At 34.9% G+C, this 19,169-nt stretch overlaps 1 protein-coding gene and 1 long non-coding RNA gene across 3 annotated transcripts in view; one reads left to right on the top strand and one right to left on the bottom strand.

Annotated features, from left to right (window-relative positions):
- The window catches only part of MALRD1 (MAM and LDL receptor class A domain containing 1), a 689,301-nt gene that overhangs the window by 564,630 nt on the left and 105,502 nt on the right, over positions 1 to 19,169 (bottom strand). Inside the window, exons 13-14 of the mRNA XM_055354139.2 lie at positions 14,495 to 14,668; positions 4,226 to 4,346 (exon numbers count right to left, since the gene is read on the bottom strand). Coding sequence (XP_055210114.2) covers positions 4,226 to 4,346; positions 14,495 to 14,668 — 295 coding nt within the window. The remainder of the gene's footprint in view (positions 1 to 4,225; positions 4,347 to 14,494; positions 14,669 to 19,169) is intronic.
- The window catches only part of LOC129525192 (uncharacterized), a 48,363-nt gene that overhangs the window by 17,202 nt on the left and 11,992 nt on the right, over positions 1 to 19,169 (top strand). For both annotated transcript variants that reach the window (XR_010135080.1, XR_008669314.2), the window contains exons 3-6: positions 6,810 to 6,919; positions 9,478 to 12,614; positions 16,107 to 16,145; positions 16,626 to 16,703. This is a non-coding gene — a long non-coding RNA (uncharacterized lncRNA). The remainder of the gene's footprint in view (positions 1 to 6,809; positions 6,920 to 9,477; positions 12,615 to 16,106; positions 16,146 to 16,625; positions 16,704 to 19,169) is intronic.

Raw genomic sequence — 19,169 nt, 5'->3', positions numbered from 1 at the left:
GTGGAAAAATGTATAGAACTAGGCAGGATCTATAGTTTTATGACCATAGAACTATTTATTGATACACTATCATTTGAAATAACATTTGTAAGCAGTATAAAGTCTTCTACTGCTAGTTGTACTGAAATAGCAACTGCTTACGATAATAAGAATATTATGATGTTAAAAATAATTTAATAAAGAAATGTTTATAATACATATATTGTGATAAGAAAATATAAGATCTACCCTCTTTTTTATGGGGGGGTGGCAGACAGGGTCTCTCTCTGTCACCCAGGCTGTAATGCAGTGGTGTGATCTCAGCTCACTGCAACCTGCACCTCCTGAGTAGCTGGAATTACAGGTGTGTGCCACCATGCCCTGATAATTTTTATATTTTTAGTAGAGATGGGGTTTTGTGATGTTGGCCAGGCTGGTCTTGAACTCCTGGCCTCAAGTGATCAACCTGCCTCAGCCTCCCAAAGTGCTGGGATTACAGGCTTGAGCCACTGCACCCAGCCAGATCTACCCCCACAACACATTGTTAAGTGTACAATACATTGTCATTGACTTTAGATACCATGTTATACAGCAGATGTCTAGAGCTTATTCATCTTGTTTGACTGAAAAAGTATGCCTGTTGATTAGTAATTTTCCACTTCCTCTCCTCCCAGAACCTGGTTACCACAATTTTACTCTTTGATTCTACAAATATGACTACATAGATACCTAATATAAGTGATGTCATGTGTTACTTATTTTTCTATGACTGGCTAGATACATCCTTGCTCTTGTGTTTTGAGCGCTATCCTGCATATGTTTCAAATGTTATTCTCCAACAGGGCAAAACTGAAAGTTAGCAGGACGTTTTCATTCATCGCCTCTAGTTTAAAGCGAATCTGGCTTGTTCTCACTGGCAAGTCATTTCCATCATGCAGAGGTCTCTGTTCTGACTGTCTTCAACATACAATGCTCACTTGAGTAGTGTGCACTTTACGTTCAGAGAGTAAATATGTACCTATAAATATTTGCCGAAGGAGTCAGTAATGCACTCACAGCAATTAGTTTCATGTGCTCCCTTTGGGCACTCAGTTGGAAAATCGCGTATCTTCCTGGATGAAATACAACCTGCATCCTCACCAGGCACAAATCTGGCTTCAAAATTGAGATTAAGAGCGTAAAACAGGCTCTCTCCCTTTAACAAATAAACAGAATGCAAAATTATTTCATCAACACCAGCTTTTAAATATTCTGAAGGAGAAGAAGCTTGATTAAAGGCCAAATCAAAGTAGCACTTGCGATTTTCATCACGCGGACTGTGAGCAGAAAACTACAGCTCTAAGATTGCTTTGAAGTGGTGCAGCCATTTGTATGCCTATTAAAGATTTCAAAACTTCAAGTCCTGTACAGGGTCTGGGTAGTCTGGGTAAACCTTTGGCCATTCTGCTCCATACATATAACAATTTACTGTCAATGGAGCATGGCACGTTTTTAAATATTCCTTTCAGCTTCTCTCCATAAACTTCTGCCCATTACTAATACTGAACTCCACAAATGAGATCCTATAATTGTCTACTGGACATATTTGCAAAAACAATAAGAAACGCCTTTTTTTCCTTTGTGTACATCCATTGATCTTTCAGGAATCATTCATGTAATTTGTCCTAATTAGGTATATTATCTATCCAACTGATCTGGTGTTCAGATGGATGCACATATCCATGAATCCTGAGTGAATTTAAGAAAAGAATTCTCCGTAAGCAAGATCAAGTGTCTCAAAAACTTTTGCTAAGGTTAACTTTAGTAACGATTTAAAACCTTTAACCACACTTTTGCCTCGGTAAGTGCTCAGGAAAGGCTGCCCTAAAGTACTTTGAACTGAAGGAGATTGGGAGGTACCCCAGGAGCAAGGTCACCCTGATCTTCCCTGACCTTTCTTTGTGAGCGCTGGTCATAAAGAAATTATCTGGCTTATCTTGCCTGAAATTAGGTCACAAGATCCTCATTCTAGAGGGGTCCTTTCCTGTTTCCAGGGGGGAAGAAATTCTACACAAAGGAGTCAAGGAGACTCTGAACACAGAGGCATTGCTAAGTTTCCCTGCTCAGTCTGTTACCATTGGATCATACCCTTTTGTCCGATCACATTTCAAAATGGCTGTTTGCTCTTCACCAAAACTAAGCAGAAAAATACACAGTTTTCTAAATAGGAAAAGGGGCTGAAAAACAAATAAAAACGAAAAAATAAAATAAAGCACATGCTTTTCTCTGGGTCTTTGCATCTTCATTTCTGAAGGCTCCTGTGTCAAGTAAAACTTTGACAAACAAATTTCTTATGCTTTTCTCTCATTAAACTGTCTTTCATTCTCGGAGTGTCAGCTGTGACCCTTATGATGGGTGTGGAAAGGTTTTTGTCACACCTTTCTGCCCCTATACCTCCAAATACTACATTACAAGAGAATGCTCTTCAATGTCAACTTTAATGCTTTTCAGCTATGATGATTCTGGTGATGTGGTATTTAATTAGGAGAAAGAAAATCTTTAATTAAACAACAAAAATAAGGTAATCCTGTTTAACCCTTAAAAACTCGTGAATCGTTTTTTTTTTTTTTTTTTGAGAGGAATTTTGCTCTGTCACCCAGGCTTGAGTGCAGTGGCGCAATCTCCGCTCACTGCAAGCTCCGCCTCCTGGGTTCACGCCATTCTCCTGCCTCAGCCTCCCGAGTAGCTGGGACTACAGGTGCCCGCCACCATGCCCTGGCTAATTTTTTTGTATTTTTAGTAGAGACAGGGTTTCACCATGTTGGCCAGGCAGGTCTTGAACTCCTGACCTCAAGTGATCCGCCCGGCTCAGCCTCCCAAAGTGCTAGGATTGCAGGTGTGAGCCACCGTGCCTGGCCAAACTCATGAATCTTTAAATGAATTATTAAATCTGCTGCTCTGCACTCCTCGGTGTCTATCAGAATCATACACACATGTGCACAGACACGCATGCACACACACATGCACATGCACACACACATGCACACATGCACGCACACACACGGACACACAGGCATGCACACACACATACGCAGACACACAGGCAGACACGCGCACACATGCACACACACACACACTTGCATGAACACATGCGCAGAGCTTAGAATGGTCTATTATGCATGCAGGATACACATTCTGAACAAAGTAAATACACGTTAACCCAATATAAGTTGGCACCCAGAAATATACACTCTCTCGAATGAAAAATGTCTTTAATAAAGGACCTTTAATTAAAAGTTCTTTAATCGTCTCAATCCAGAATCATGTGACCCAAATTTTTCTTGATTAGTCCATTCAGCTCCTGTAAGAATACAACTGTTGCACTCACTAAATATGTTGTTTAAGTAAATATAACTTAGGAATATACAGTATGTCTGATTTTCATACGCAAATCTTTTCCATAGATACAGATTAAGAAAAATAAAGTGTGACACTTTTCAGAAAACATTTTTAATATTGTCAGATTCATTGAGATCTGAGGGTAGGAGTGGTCAGAGAGAAACATCAATTAGTACTAGAAAGAGAAAGTAACTGAAGGTATAGTGTAAATTCTTTCAATGTGTACATGATCCCAGAATCTAAATAATGATTGGGTTTTAAAATACATAGTTGACTACATGAGATCCATTTTTATGGCAACATTTCTGGCCTGTAATTGATATTCTCTCCAAAAAATTTAGTCAAAGAATTAGACAAACTCCATCTGTGATTTGAAAATATTAAATTTTGAATAGAAACACAGAATTTTAAGGTCCAGTTTTAAATTTTGGTTGGCCTGACATCATTTTCCCAAACACAACCTTTTTGCTTTTTTTGAACTCCTGGGTGATCCTGAAATATGAATATTATTACATGCTCATTTGAAGTTCTGAATAAAATTAATGGAGAAGTGAATATTTATAAAAGTGTATTTAAATATGCAAAATAATTATAATTTTTTTCATAATATTTATAATTAAAATATTTGGATGTAATAATTTCAGCTGCAAACATAGAATATTTTCCATATTACTGGAAGAGAGGCCTAAGGACTAGACCAGATGTTTACCTTTTAAAAAAAATATATATATATTTTAGGTTTCAAGAACAGGTGATATAATCCACACCCTGCATTAGGTATTCGTGACTCTAATATATTTTATATTTTGATACTGAGAAGAGCTTAATTCAATGTTTAAAACAGCAACAACGACAAGGAAAAACTTACACTTGCTTTGTGTACTGGTCCTTGGTAGTGATTTATAGGAAATTTCACATTCCTGGGATACACTGATGTCATCTAGAGCAACGGTAGCATTTGACGACAAAACAGTAGCTTCCAAAATTAACTATAATTACAGAAAGATAAAACTGTTAAAAACACATCACAAAACTAATGTCTTACAATCATATTTCTTTGTGTAGAGGAACCCTATTTACATCTGTCCCATTCTCCAATCTAATTTTAGAAAACTGTTCTGACCAGAACATCCTAATTTAAATTTATAAAACCATAACTGCTTTGACAGCATCTTATGTACCTTAATGCCAAAGGTAACCTTGTTTCAATTAAAAGTGGTAACATTCATCACGAGTGAAGGGCTCTCTTCTCACTGGAGCCATTAAGAGTCATATGCATTTATAATGAGCTCTTTAGGGTAATCAACTGTGTGGCTTACAACTCAATTTAATTGAGATATGAATTGATTTGTAATCAGTGTGCTGAAGGCAATGATTTATTTCCATATTAAAATATTTAAATATTATATACATTCATACAAACAATATATATTATATACATACATAGAAACATACTCACTGTAGTGAAGCACACATCAATAACCACATACAGTGGTTGATAATATTCATATGCTGAAGCACTCAGAGACATCTATTTAATTTTAGTTTATTCTAACGCTGAATAATGACTGATATAATTTGTTTTCTTTCTTGTTAATTACTCATATTATGTTGTTATTCCAAGAAGACAAAAAGAGAGAGAGAGAGAGAAAGGAGGGAAAGGAAGAAGTAATTTATGCCAGGAATCTTATGAACCTGCATAGTGGACCACCAGTCCAGGACACAGACAGAAGGTACATTTCTATCCTTTCAAGGAGGGTCTCCAATCTCAAGGATCATTAAATTTACTTGTGCCAGAGCTCAGAACATGCTATCTCAAAATACAGCACCTTGGAGTCAGAACATGCTATCCCAAAATATAGCACCTTGGAGTCCCTCTCTGCCTTCCCCTCTTTCCTTTGTGAGAGCTAGCCATAAAGGAATTTTCCGGCTTACTTCTCCTCAAAATAGGTCATAAGAACCTCATTTAACTGGTGTCCTACCCTATCTATACCTGGATGAAAGAAACACTACACAGAGAGGCCCATAAAGATCTTTGCTGAGTTCTCTCCAAGTTATTACAATGAGATCATATTCTTTCTGTCCATTTGTATTTCTTCATGATTGTCCATTCATTGTTGAACTTAAGCATAAACATAGAGAGTTTTCCCTGGTCTTCAGGCCTTTGTTTTTGAAGGCCCCTATGTCACATAAAATGTTAATAAATTTGTTATTTTTTTTCTTTTTAACCTCTCTTTTGTTATAGGGGTTCCAGCCATGTCCCTTGTGATGAGTGAGGAAACAGTATTACTTTTCGTCTCCTACACTTCGTATGATACATTCACTACCCTACATCATAAATGCTGTATAAGAAATAAGTATAAGATACTAGGAGACTCAAAGAAGAGACTTCATTCTTTCTGCCAATAATGAGAGTTTGGGAAAAGATTTGGTGGAGAAGTAATAGTAAGCCTCCATGATACCAAATTTTGTTGGGTAAAACATTTTACCTCGAGAAACTGAGGCAGCAATCGCAGCAAAAACACAGAGATGAGAAAGTGCATGGTGTGTTTAGAAAATGTTGATGGGTGTTAACGGAGTATAAGATTTTAAGAGAACAACAAATTAATCAGATAATAGATGGAGAGGAAAATTCCATGAGTTGGTACAGCTCAATTGGAGAGAAACTAGATAGCATTTGTTAAAAAGAAAAATTGCATAGACTATAAAAATTGAGTTAATTCCTTGGCATTTATCCTAGAGAGACACTCAAAGGTATACACATGAAGGCTTGTGCAGGAATGTTTATTTCAGTGCTGGTTTTGATGACAAATGACAGGAAAGAACTTACATGTGAATGAATCAATCAATAGTGAGAAATACTATACCAGTTAAAAATAATATCTATCTCCATGTGACATTATGGAAAGAAATTCAACATGTGTTTTGGAGTAAAAAAATTAAGTTACAGAAAAAATTATAATATAATATTACTTAGGCTGAAAACATACAATGGTTTAGATTTCCAAGTATATGTGGTACATTTATACATATTAAGTAAATAGAAAATGGACTGGAAGTAAAAATAAACTGGTATCTAAAGATACTCAAGATAAAATCTATGGTGGGTGATGAGGGTGGTCAGCAGGGACTGTTGCTTTATTTGCAATTTTTGATATTTTAATGTGATGTACATAATAATTTTTAAGATTTTGATTAGAGATGATTTCTGTAGAATCTTAAACAACTAAGAAATGTAGCCTTCATTCCAGAGGCAGAAAATAACATAGGTTTTGAAGAAGGATCTTGGTAAAATATACACAAGTATTGTACTTTAGAAATATGTTGTGTTTAATACCATTAAGTGACTGTGATTTTTTTGGACAGCTTAACCTTTGAAAGAGTTTTTCTAAATTCATTATTATAATACATCTTGCATTGATGTCAATTAAAATAGATGCTTAATTCTTCAGACTCATTAGACAAGCATTTGTTGACCATCATATTTGAAGGTCTGTGCTACTCAGAGAAAACTGGAGGAAAAAAACGACAGTTTGAGGCACTTCTCTATGCTCCTAAAGAGGTACATGCTCACATTATTTGAATGGAATGGGTGGGCCCTGGGATGAGGTGAAGTAAAATCATGAGGTAGTCTTTAAAATGTGGTTACATTATTTTACCTGAAGGGACCCACCAGGTTCCTTTAGATATTCATATTAAAATGGAAGGATAAATCCAACTTCAAAAGCCAAATAAAAATAATATTAGGTCATCTATATTTTGCTTGCTTACTTCTACATAGTTAAATTCATAATTATACAATTAGAAATTGTAATTCTACGATTAATTAAAATCATACAAATTTTAAAATACAAGCAATTATTTCCTTCAAAAAATGTCTGTTACACCTGTAAATAATGACCATCTCATGGTTTCAAAATCACCTTGGCTGTTCCTAGTTTTTATTGCTGGTTTTAACCAAACTGATATATACATATATATATGTATATATATGCATATATGTATGTGTATATATGTATATATGTGTATATATGTATATATATAAAAAACTGATATATATACACATATATGTATATATGATATATATCACATATATGTGTATATATACATATATTATACGATATATATAACACATATATGTATATATCATATATGATATATACATATATACGTATATATGTACATATGTGTATATGTATATATGTGTATATATGTATATATGTATGTGTATATATGTGTATATATGTATATATAAACAAACTGATATATATACACATATATGTATATATGATATATCACATATGTATATATACCATATATTATATGATATATATCACACTTATGTATATATACCATATATTATATGATATATATCACACATATGTATATATACCATATATTATATGATATATATCACACATATGTATATATATCATATATGATATATATCACACATATGTATATATATCATATATGATATATATCACACATATGTATATATATCATATATGATATATATCACACATATGTATATATATCATATATGATATATATCACACATATGTATATATATCATATATGATATATATCACACATATGTATATATATCATATATGATATATATCACACATATGTATATATATCATATATGATATATATCACACATATGTATATATATCATATATGATATATATCACACATATGTATATATATCATATATGATATATATCACACATATGTATATATATCATATATGATATATATCACACATATGTATATATATCATATATGATATATATCACACATATGTATATATATATCATATATGATATATATCACACATATATATATATCATATATGATATATATCACACATATGTATATATCATATATGATATATATCACACATATGTATATATCATATATGATATATATCACACATATGTGATATATATCATATATGATATATATCACACATATGTGATATATATCATATATGATATATATCACACATATGTATATATATCATATATGATATATATCACACATATGTATATATATCATATATGATATATATCACACATATGTATATATATCATATATGATATATATCACACATATGTATATATATCATATATTATATGATATATTCACACATATGTGATATATATCATATATGATATATATCACATATGTATATCATATATGATATATATCACATATATGTATACATCATATATTGTATGATATATATATCACATATATGTATATATATCATATATTGTATGATATATATATCACATATATGTATATATATCATAAATTGTATGATATATATCACATATATGTATATATATCATATATTGTATGATATATACGTATATATACACACACATACACACACATATGTGTGTATATATACACACATATATATGTGTGCGTGTATATATATACACACATAGACATATATGTGTGCGTGTATATATATGTATGTGTGTGTGTGTGTGTATATATATATAAAATGTTGCGACCAATTCCCTTTCGGAACTACAGTCAGCATCAATTGATAATCAGTAAGTGAGAAAGAGGTCACTCAGAAGAGCTGTTTCAACCACAGATGGAGGAAGAGTGAAAACCTCATTTGATAAGATTCTCAAGGTAATTGGATAATTTACATTTTAAATTGAATTAGATGACTCACTCTTCTAAAACTGTTTTTTGGGATCTTGTTGATTTTTGTTTTATTCAATTATATTATTCCTTCTATGAACAAAATAATTTCTTGCTTTTAGGAACCACAAAAATTCATAAATGTTCACAATCAAGTGATTACTTTTTACAAGTGCAAAACTCAGGTGCTTTTCCAGACAAATACGCAATTAACATAGAAATCTTGTTTTCAAAAAAAAAACAGGAGCAAAAAATGAATATGAATCCAAGAGAAAATAGAGATATAGTAAGAAGGAGTAGAGAGTAGTAGGAATATATTAATTTTTGAAGAATGATGATGGTATCAATAATAAGAGCAGCAGCCACCTTTTATTTAGCACTTACTATATGCCAGTCACATTCACTTGTCTTAATCCTGTGAAGATGATGCTATTTTCATCTTGTTTTAAGGTGAAAGAAACAGAGGATTAGAGAATAGAAGTAATTGGTTGAATGTCACGTGTCAAGTAAGAAAAATATGTAAGCTGAGCCGTTAATGATTATACTATCCTGCATCTCTCTAATGAAATAAAGAGATAACTGGGCTTTAGTGGATGCTGCAGAATAGGGCTGCCTGGAGAAACAAGATTTCATGCAGCTCTAGATTAAGCAGGCCAAGGACACAGCAACTTTACGGAGACTCGATCACCTTTTACTTTTGTGTTATGAATCTTACCCTTCACTGAATCGTCAAATAATGTCAGGAAATTGTTATTGATTTGTATCATTGACTCCGATAAAGAGAGAACATGGTATCCATCATTGTGTGAAATTTCACAAAAGGTTCATTTCAAAATGAAATCTAAAATATGATACAATTACATTTTAATGGGAAGCTAGAAGAAAGAGCAACTTGAAATCAATGGACTACTCAGAAAAAGTGCCACCTTCAGATACTAAAACAGCACAACAGTTAGGGGGAAAAGAAATATTAAAAGAATCTATTTGTGTGAAAAGCTGAACATAGCAAGTGAGCAGGCCAAGTTAAAACAGATTTGAAAAATACTATTAACTCTTTGACCTAAATTTTTCCAATAAACTCTCACAATAAATAGAGGGAATATTGAAATGTCATTAATTTGCTGTTCTTACAGAGAAAACAGTAAACCTAATTCTTTGCCAGCAGGAAGAGCAAATGCCCTACCTAACTAGGGGTGCTTATTTGCTATGAAACCCAAAGCAATTTGTATTCTGTTATATTGTCTACAATTGACATCAAAAGAACCACATTGAATCAGAATTTCATGGCTAAAAGGGAACACAGAGGTCACATGATTTGATGTCTTTCTTCTTTCCAATATTTGGACTGGATTACACTGTACTGTATAAATATGTTCAGAGCTTAGTCACATGGAACTGAAAGCTAGACAATGACTAAGATCACCCTTAAATGATTCAGGCTACTAATCTTAAATCCTAGCCTATTTCCAAGAAGACAAACTTTAAATATTTGAATATTTTAAAAGCTAGATTAACTATTTGTAGGTAGAATATCTTTTTCATTTGTTGTCGATAAAAGAACAAAGTAGAACTGTACCTAGCTAGAATCCTCATGTATATTTTCATATCTTTAAAAGTACACTCAGAGAAATCAGGTTAAAGCCAGCATAATATTAGCATCTTTTTTTTTCTGCAGAGGATAAGAAATGGGATGGAGAAAGATACAAGGAAGACAAAAGTTGCATCTTCATAAGCAAACAAACTTTATAAGCAAACAAAATGTTAACATTAGTTAATCCTGAGCTGTATTTAGGTATTTGTTTCTCTCTGTTTTAACTACTAGTTAGAAATATTTAATAGTAAATATATGCAATACTCTTGTATTAAATATTACCATGTATGTATCTGTGCAAGTGTATCTATTTTTATATATTGTGTATGTATAAAATCCATACTGATTCACAGCAGAACATCAATGCAAGTCCACAGTTCCTTATCTAAAGTCTTTGGGGCCAGATGAGTTTTGAAATGTGAATAGCTCAGAGCTGAGAATGGTAACGTAACACCGAGAGTGTTTATTACATGACACCCTCTGGGAGATTGGGGGCAGCACTGTTTAATCAAACCTATCATGAAATCAGCTGCCTAAAGGCCTCACAGTGGTTCAGGGCAGCTTGGGTTTTGCCTCTAAACTCATTTTTAAAAAGCTTATTGCTTTCCAAATTTAATTTTCTAAATTGCTGATTGGATATTATAGGGCTGTCATGGCCTTCTTGAGAGTGAAATGTGAGGGGATTTTTTTTCTTATTTTTCTTTTATTCATCTGTAGTTTCCAAAATAAATGTGTGCTGTAGCCAACTCATAGGCAGATTAAGTGGGGAGGCACAGAGGAAAAGTCTTAGCTTCTCTGGGGTGAATTCAATGTGACCGAGGCCTCGAAGGAACTCAGCATTGAGGCTGATTGGAAAGAAAAAGCAACACAAGGTGCTGAGCCACCAGCAGGGGGATGAAGGGAGAGGGAAGAGCAGGGCTGGGTTAGAAACCCTCACACATCCATTGCAGCCAAATCACAAAATCTAACCAAACCACTGCCCATCTACAAACTAGTTAATATGCCCCCAGATAATAAGGGATAGTCTCCATTTGCACTGCAAAGCAAAACCATTACTATATCCAAAAAGGAGAACATTAAAGAGAAAACAAAATTGCATTCACTGAAACTCTTCAGTAATGGTGATGGGTCCATGAGAGCTTCCAGCTGTAGACAGAAATGGCATGTGTTTCAACTCATATTTCTAAATTACTTACTACTAGAAAGGACATTCTGTTTTCTTCTCAATATGTCAATTAATGACAAACTCTGAACGATCTTCTTGGTGAGTTTCATTCCAACTAAAAGCAAACTGAATGAAAACAATTTTCTATAGAATATAAATGCAGGAGGCAAAAGATCAAATTGTTCTGATTTCATTGCCCTGCTCCTTTCAATGGAGATTGACACCAAAATGATTCTATGACCAGCCTTTGTGTCAAATGCTTCCCAATTAAGAGCTGCTAGTATTCATGATGTCTTTGTCCATTAAATATGAGAACAGAATAAATTGATCTTTGAGAAGGGACGTTGGGGACCTTCACTGAGTAAAGAAGCCTTTAATGATCGAGCCTAGAGTTCTGATCAAGCGGGAATTCCCTTTTTAAAACAGAGAACACTAACATTTATTGAGTGTCTACTATTTCCAGACAATATCCAAGGAATAACTACAGCAATAAAACAGCTAAATTCTGTGTTTGTGCCAGATTTGCTTCCATGTGCTTTACAAGTATACACCATATAATCCTCACAATAACTGTATAAAGTAGAGAACAGTAATTGATTACAGTTGATGCTTATGCCCTAGTCTTCCTGCTTTCATGGGGAGGCGGTTCACTGTAGTAACATTGCTGTTACTTACCCCTCACTCCGTGGGAGGAGGAAGATTTACCTGACTGTGAAGTTAGAAGAGTAACCTGGGGGAGCTCGATTCATCCTCTTCTCCCATTCAACACCCACTATTGGGAGCCAGCCTGTCCTCAGGAGGCATGCACACTGATATTATCTCTGGCTAAAGGTAAGAGACTTCACCTAGAGTATGAGCTCTATATTTCTCCAGCACAGTCAGTTGTCTTCTGGGTAATTCTATTTATTCTAAGATCAAGCATTATTTTAAATAAGTGACTCTACATTCTAAAGCCATCTGCTCCAAAATATGTATTCTCTACCTGTTTAACCTGTATATTTATCTTAATTTGTTCAGAAATGAGGATGAGACGACCTTAAAGCCCCAACTATTATCCTCACACCCCACTAATGAAAGAGGCATAGAGGGCTTGGGTAACTTCCCTATGATCATACACTTTTTTGTTTTTGTTTTTTTAAGATGGAGTCTCACTCTGTTGCCCAGGCTGGAGTGCAGTGGTGCCATCTTGGCTCACTGGGACTTCCACCTCCCAGGTTCAAGTGCTTCTCCTGCCTCAGCCTCCAGAGTAGCTGGGACTACAGGCACGTGCCACCACGCCCGGCTAATTTTTTGTATTTTTTGTAGAGGTGGGGTTTCACCGTGTTACTCAGGATGGTCTCGATCTCCTGATCTCGTGATCCACCCACCTCAGCCTCCCAAAGCGCTGGGATTACAGGCATGAGCCACCACCCCCAACACTTTAACTTGAACCCAAGTTTCCAGAGCCCATGTTCATGGCTGCCATTTTAGCTATATTATCTTTAATATTCAGACTCCCAGGGAGTATTCCTTTTATCATCACTGGTTTTCACACATTAGGAAATTTGATGCACAAAGACAATATTTACACAGTCACTTAGCAACCAATGAGCAGAGCAGAGACTAAAACTCAGACCACTGACTCCAAAACAGTGTGCTTTCCACCGTATTCCACTCCATCCAATCTAGTTTCCAAAATAGCTCTTTTCAAATGTCATCCAGAAGACTTATATACAGGAAGGTAGAAATTAGAACACCCATTTGACAAGATACAGTTACCTTCTTTTATTATTATATTTTATTAATACATAGTAGTTGTACATATTTATGGGGTAAATGTGATATTTTGATACATGCATATAATGTGTCACTATCAAATAAAGGTAATTAGGATACCATCACCTCACACACTTCTCATTTCTATGTGTTGGGAACGCTCCAAATCTTATCCCCTAAATATTTTGAAATACACAATAACTTGTTATAATTGCCCTACTGTGCTATCAAACACTACAGCTTATTTCTTCTATCTAACTAACTACATTTTTTAACCATTAACAAACCTCCCTTCCTAACCTCCTCCTCCCCACCTTTCTCAGCCTCTAGTAACCACCATTCTCCTCTCTACCTCCATGAGATCAACTTTTTAGTTCCCACACATGAGTGACAAACTGCCATATTTGTCTTTCTGTGCCTGGCTTATTTCACTTTGTATAATGTCCTCCAGTTCCCAAAGGTGGATAACATTCTCAATGTTACCAGGCAGCAGAAAGTGAGGCAATAGGATCAAAATATTACAGCCCACGTCAGATTTTTTTTCACTACATCATATAATCCAACGTCTTCACTTAGAAATCATTTTAACTTACTCTTCTCTCTGCCATCTTGTTCATTTCTTATCTCCATTTTTGCTACTATTCTTAAGTACTTTGCTACTATTTTTGCTACTATTCTTAAGTGCATAGTCAAAACAACCTCTCTACTCATCACAGATCGTGTGTTTGATCTCCGAATGTGTTTGCTTCATTAATGTTGAATAAATTCATGAGCTATGTGTGTTATTTTTTTATCTGAAAGGAATAGCATTAAATAAGTGTCTTCTGTTGAGTTGTATTAATTTCGTATGTGCTCACCTGAAAAGGTATGAGCTATGTGTGTTATATTGTTATCTGAAAGGATTAGCATTAAATAAGTGTCTTCTGTTGAGTTGTATTAATTTCGTATGTGCTTACCTGAAAAGGTAGAGTAGATTCTCCCGCTTCTGCAATGAGATCAATTTTTGCGTGGCTCCACTGAGATTCGGAGAATCCGATTACTTTGCCTTGCTTTTGCAAGTTTCCATCTAGAGACGTTCTTGTAAAAACTGAGAGATTTGAATGTTGAGACAAATGATACCAAAACTGCACCTGTTGAAAACATGTTTTCAATGATATAAACATTCCATTGACCTGTCTCTGGTAGTTTTTCCTATAATTTGAAATATTCCTGACCTCAGGTGATCTGCCTGCCTCGGCCTCCCAAAGTGCTGGGATTACAGGCATGAAACACCATCTCCACTAATAATACAAAAATTAGCCGGGTGTGGTGGTGCGTGCGTGTAATCCCAGCTATTCGGAAGGCTGAGGTAGAAGAATCGCTTGAACCCAGAAGGCGGGGAGGTTGCAGTGAGCTGAGATCACGCCATTGCACTCCAGCCTGGGCAACAAGAGCGAGACTCCATCTCAAAAAACAAAACAAACAAACAAACAAAAAAATATATATATATTCCAAACAACTTCTGTGTTAAACATCATCTTCTCAATTCTCCTTTCCCCCAGATGTGTAACCCAGTCATGGGCAGTACCACTGTTTCCATGGAAGTTTCCAGAATCCTTCTCTCTGGCTTCTTACAAATATGAGAGGTACACGTTGAGACTCAACGTTACAAAATCAAGTATTACTATACATACTTGATGTTTCAAACAAGAAAAACTTTCCTTAAAAATTATTTTCTTAGGTTAATTTTAAAAACTGTAATTAATACTTTATATCAATTTAGTCTCTGTGGTAGCATTAACAAACAACGGGGAAGCTCACAGGATACTGTTCATCAATAATTGAGCCAAGTAAGACAACATTCTTTGAGGGTAGGGAGGCTTAATCATTTCACTTCCTATTCACCATCAATAATGACACAATCTAAAGGTTTGATGGCTTAACTACATAGTGAAGAGAATAGAGAGGATTATGCCAGGTGCTGATAGCAGTAGCCCTAACATGAAATTGCGTACTGTTATTGATTCAACCAATATTTACTGAGCACTTTCTAAGTACCTGGAGCTGTGTGAGGCAAAAATTAATTCCCTCAATGTTGTTTGGATGATTCATTCTGTAAAATATGCCCACAAAACCTCCATTAAAACAAGTTCAGATATGCTGCAGTCAAATTTTTTTGCTTCTTCTCATTATCATATAACAGGTCCTAAGGCTGTATGTTTTAAAGAAAAACCCAACATTTAAAGATGAGGTCCTACAAACGTGGAATACTTCTCTTTAGATTCAGTGACATTTTTTCAGGTTCATTATATTTTAAATTCTTTTTTAAAAATGTTTTCCCATTCATCATTGTGCTTTTATACTGATACATGGACAGATACTAGTGTATATATAGGCAAGCCATGTATTTCACTGTTGGGACCCAATTCCAGTGATGAATGTTGACCAAAAAAAAAATGTTTTAAATGCTTTTTTAAAAAAATTGTTCATTTTAAAACACCAAGCATTCTATTTGGTACACATTTTTATCAATGTCTACTTAATTGTGACCACCTGATTTAAAAATTCTGATTGTTTATTTCATTTCAGATTTTATTACTGTGCTTACCTTAATTCACACCTTGACAGGTGAGTTAGAAACAAAAATAATGGAAATGTTTAATTAAATTCCATAGAAAGAGAGGATTCATGTTTCTCAACTGCGATTACATTTTAGATCCCTGCTGTAAGTTCCACTATGTCCCAAGCTTATAAACATGCAAAACAGAGCTTTAAACCTAGTTGTACAAGAGATGTGCATGTCCCATCAGAATTTTGAGCTGTCAAACTGTCACTCAGTACATCACCAGTGTGAAGTTATTTTAATAGTGTATTAAGTATAAATGCCAATGGGATCCATAGTCAATGGGATAAGAGCTCAGAACTTATATTTAATTTACTTTTTTTATAGAATTTGCATTATGCAGACTTAAATTCTTAAGTTATTAAATACCAAGGAATGTTCCATTATCTTTTGAATTTTTGAGGGTGAAATCACTGAACAAAAGTTATTGATACAGCCCACAAATTTTTTTAATTCATTGTTTTTCCTTTTTACTTTTATTTTAGGTTCGGGGTACATGTGAAGATTTGTTACATAGGCAAACACGTGTCACGGGGACTTGTACAGATTATTTCGTCACCCAGGTACTAAGCATTGTACCCAATAGTTATCTTTTCTGCTCCTCTCCCTCCTCCACCCTCCCCCACTAAAGTAGACCCCTGTGTCTGTTGTTTCCTTCTTTGTGTTCATTGTTCTTATTATTTAGCTCCCAAATTGTAAGTGAGAACATGCGGTATTCGGTTTTCTCTTCCTGTGTTAGTTTGCTAAGGATAATGGCCTCCAGCTCCATCCATGTTCCCACAAAAGACATGATCTTATTCTTTTTTTATGGCTGCATATTCCGCAGTACATATGTACCACTCTTTCTTTATCCAATCTGTCATTCATGGGCATCTAGGTTGATTCCATATCCTTGCTATTGTAAATAGCACTGCAATGACCATTCACATACATGTGAATGTATCTTTATGACAGAATGATGTCTTTTTTTTTTTTTTTTTTTTTTTAGACAGGGTTTCACTCCAGTTGTTCAGGCTGGAGTGCAGTGGCATGATCACGGCTCACTGCAGCCTCAAACTCCTGAGCTCAGGTAATTCTCCCACCTCAGCCTTCTCAGTAATTGGGACTACAGGCTTGCACCACCACACCCAGCTAATTTTTTTTTTACTTTTTAGTAGAGATGAGGGTTTCACCATGTTACCCAGACTGGTCTTAAACTCCTGGACTCAAGCACTCCACCCACCTCAGCTGCCCAAAGTACTGGGATTACAGGCGTGAGCCACTGCACCTGACCTACAGTAGAAAAATTTCTATTACTGTGGGTATACGTACCCAGTAATGGGATTGCTGGGTGGAATAGTAGTTCTGCTTTTAGCTCTTTGGGGAGTTGCCATACTGCTTTCTGCAATGGTTGAACTAATCTACACTCCTATTAACAGTGTATAAGCATACTTTTTTCTCCACAACCTTGCCGGCATGTTATTTTTTGACATTTTAATAATGGCCATTCTGACTGGTGTGAGATGATATCTCATTGTGGTTTTGATTTGAATTTCTCTAATGACCAATTTTAAGTTATTGATACAAGCTGTGACTTCACATAAGCAGTACTCAAGTATGGAAACTCTGTGCCTCTCAACCTGGTACATGCCAGTAGCAGAACACTAAACCTTAAACTCCAAATCATGAAACGTGTCATAAATTCCTCACAGAACTTATTATAGTAATTTGTATTTTCTAAGTATTCAGTTAATTGCATTAAAATAAAAGAAGAAAGAAATGAGTAGACTGTCAGTAAATGCTTATAAACATTCAGAAATATATATAGAGAGAAAGTAACAGAGAGAGAGAGAGGAAAGAGAGGAAGAAAGATAATCTATTCTATGTCAAAAAAATGTATAAGGCATTACAGGTCCTTAGGAAACTTTGAGTCTTTTGGAGGAAGAGTGGCAAAAGAAAATGAACACTTAATTATAATGAGCATAACTACAAAATTGTGAAAATAGTGTGGCTATTAAATTTAAATTAATTAAAATTAAACAAAGTGAAAAATTCATTTTCTCAGTTATGGTTTTGTTTTTGTTGTTGTTGTTGTTGTTGTTCTTGAGACAGAGTTTCACTCTGTTGCCCAGGCTGGAGTGCAGTGGCATGATCACGGCTCACTGCAGCCTCCACTTCCTGGGTTCAAGTGATTCTCCTGCCTCAGCCTCCAGAGTAGCTGGGACTACAGGCATGTGCCACCACGCCCAGCTAATTTTTGTATTTTTAGTAGAGATGGGGTTTTACCATGTTGGCCAGGATGATCTCGATCTCCTGACCTCGTGATCCGCCTGCCTCGGCCTCCCAAAGTGTTGGGATTACAGGCCAGAGCCACTGCGCCCAGCCTCTCAGTTGTTTTAAATGCTCAATAGCTCTATGTAGCTAGTAGTACTATACTTAACATAGGGAACATTGTCCATCATCCCAGAATGTTGCATTAAACAGGTCTGCAAAGCATGTAAGTGAAAATTACACCAAACATTCAAATTTTATTTACTACTTGATCATTTTTAAAGGAAATTTTCTTGATGCATGCCTGATTCATTCGAAAGAAGTTAAGTAAAATGTTAATGAAAAGGGCTTGCTTTTATTTTTCTTGGGTCTCCATTGAGGCAGATTTTATATATAGTATGACTATTCAAGACTTTGAATCACTGCATTCATGAGAATTTCATGTGGTTAAAAAAGTTTCCAACAAAGCAGTTCTTTTTGAATATTGAAGATAAAAATGGAAGCTCCAATTATTTCATTTTTAATTGTATTCTTATGATTTTAAATTATTTCTATTTTAAAAAATATATACGTATACATTAAATCATATATTTTACTACCAAAGGAAAGAACATCTGGTGATTTACACCAGTTACTGCATATGGATGAGTACCTAAGCTGGAGAGGGGGTGAAAGTCTTAGTTCCATTGGCTCTCGTGTCTGTACAGTGCCTCTGGGACCTTGGGCTCTCTGATACTTCAGTCTGGGACACCCAAGGTCATGATTCAGAAGTTCAAAAT

Source organism: Gorilla gorilla, chromosome 8 (assembly GCF_029281585.2).
Source record: "Gorilla gorilla gorilla isolate KB3781 chromosome 8, NHGRI_mGorGor1-v2.1_pri, whole genome shotgun sequence".
NCBI lineage: Eukaryota > Metazoa > Chordata > Mammalia > Primates > Hominidae > Gorilla > Gorilla gorilla.
Note: the sequence above shows the minus strand (reverse complement) of the source record. Positions and strands in the feature narration are given on the sequence as shown.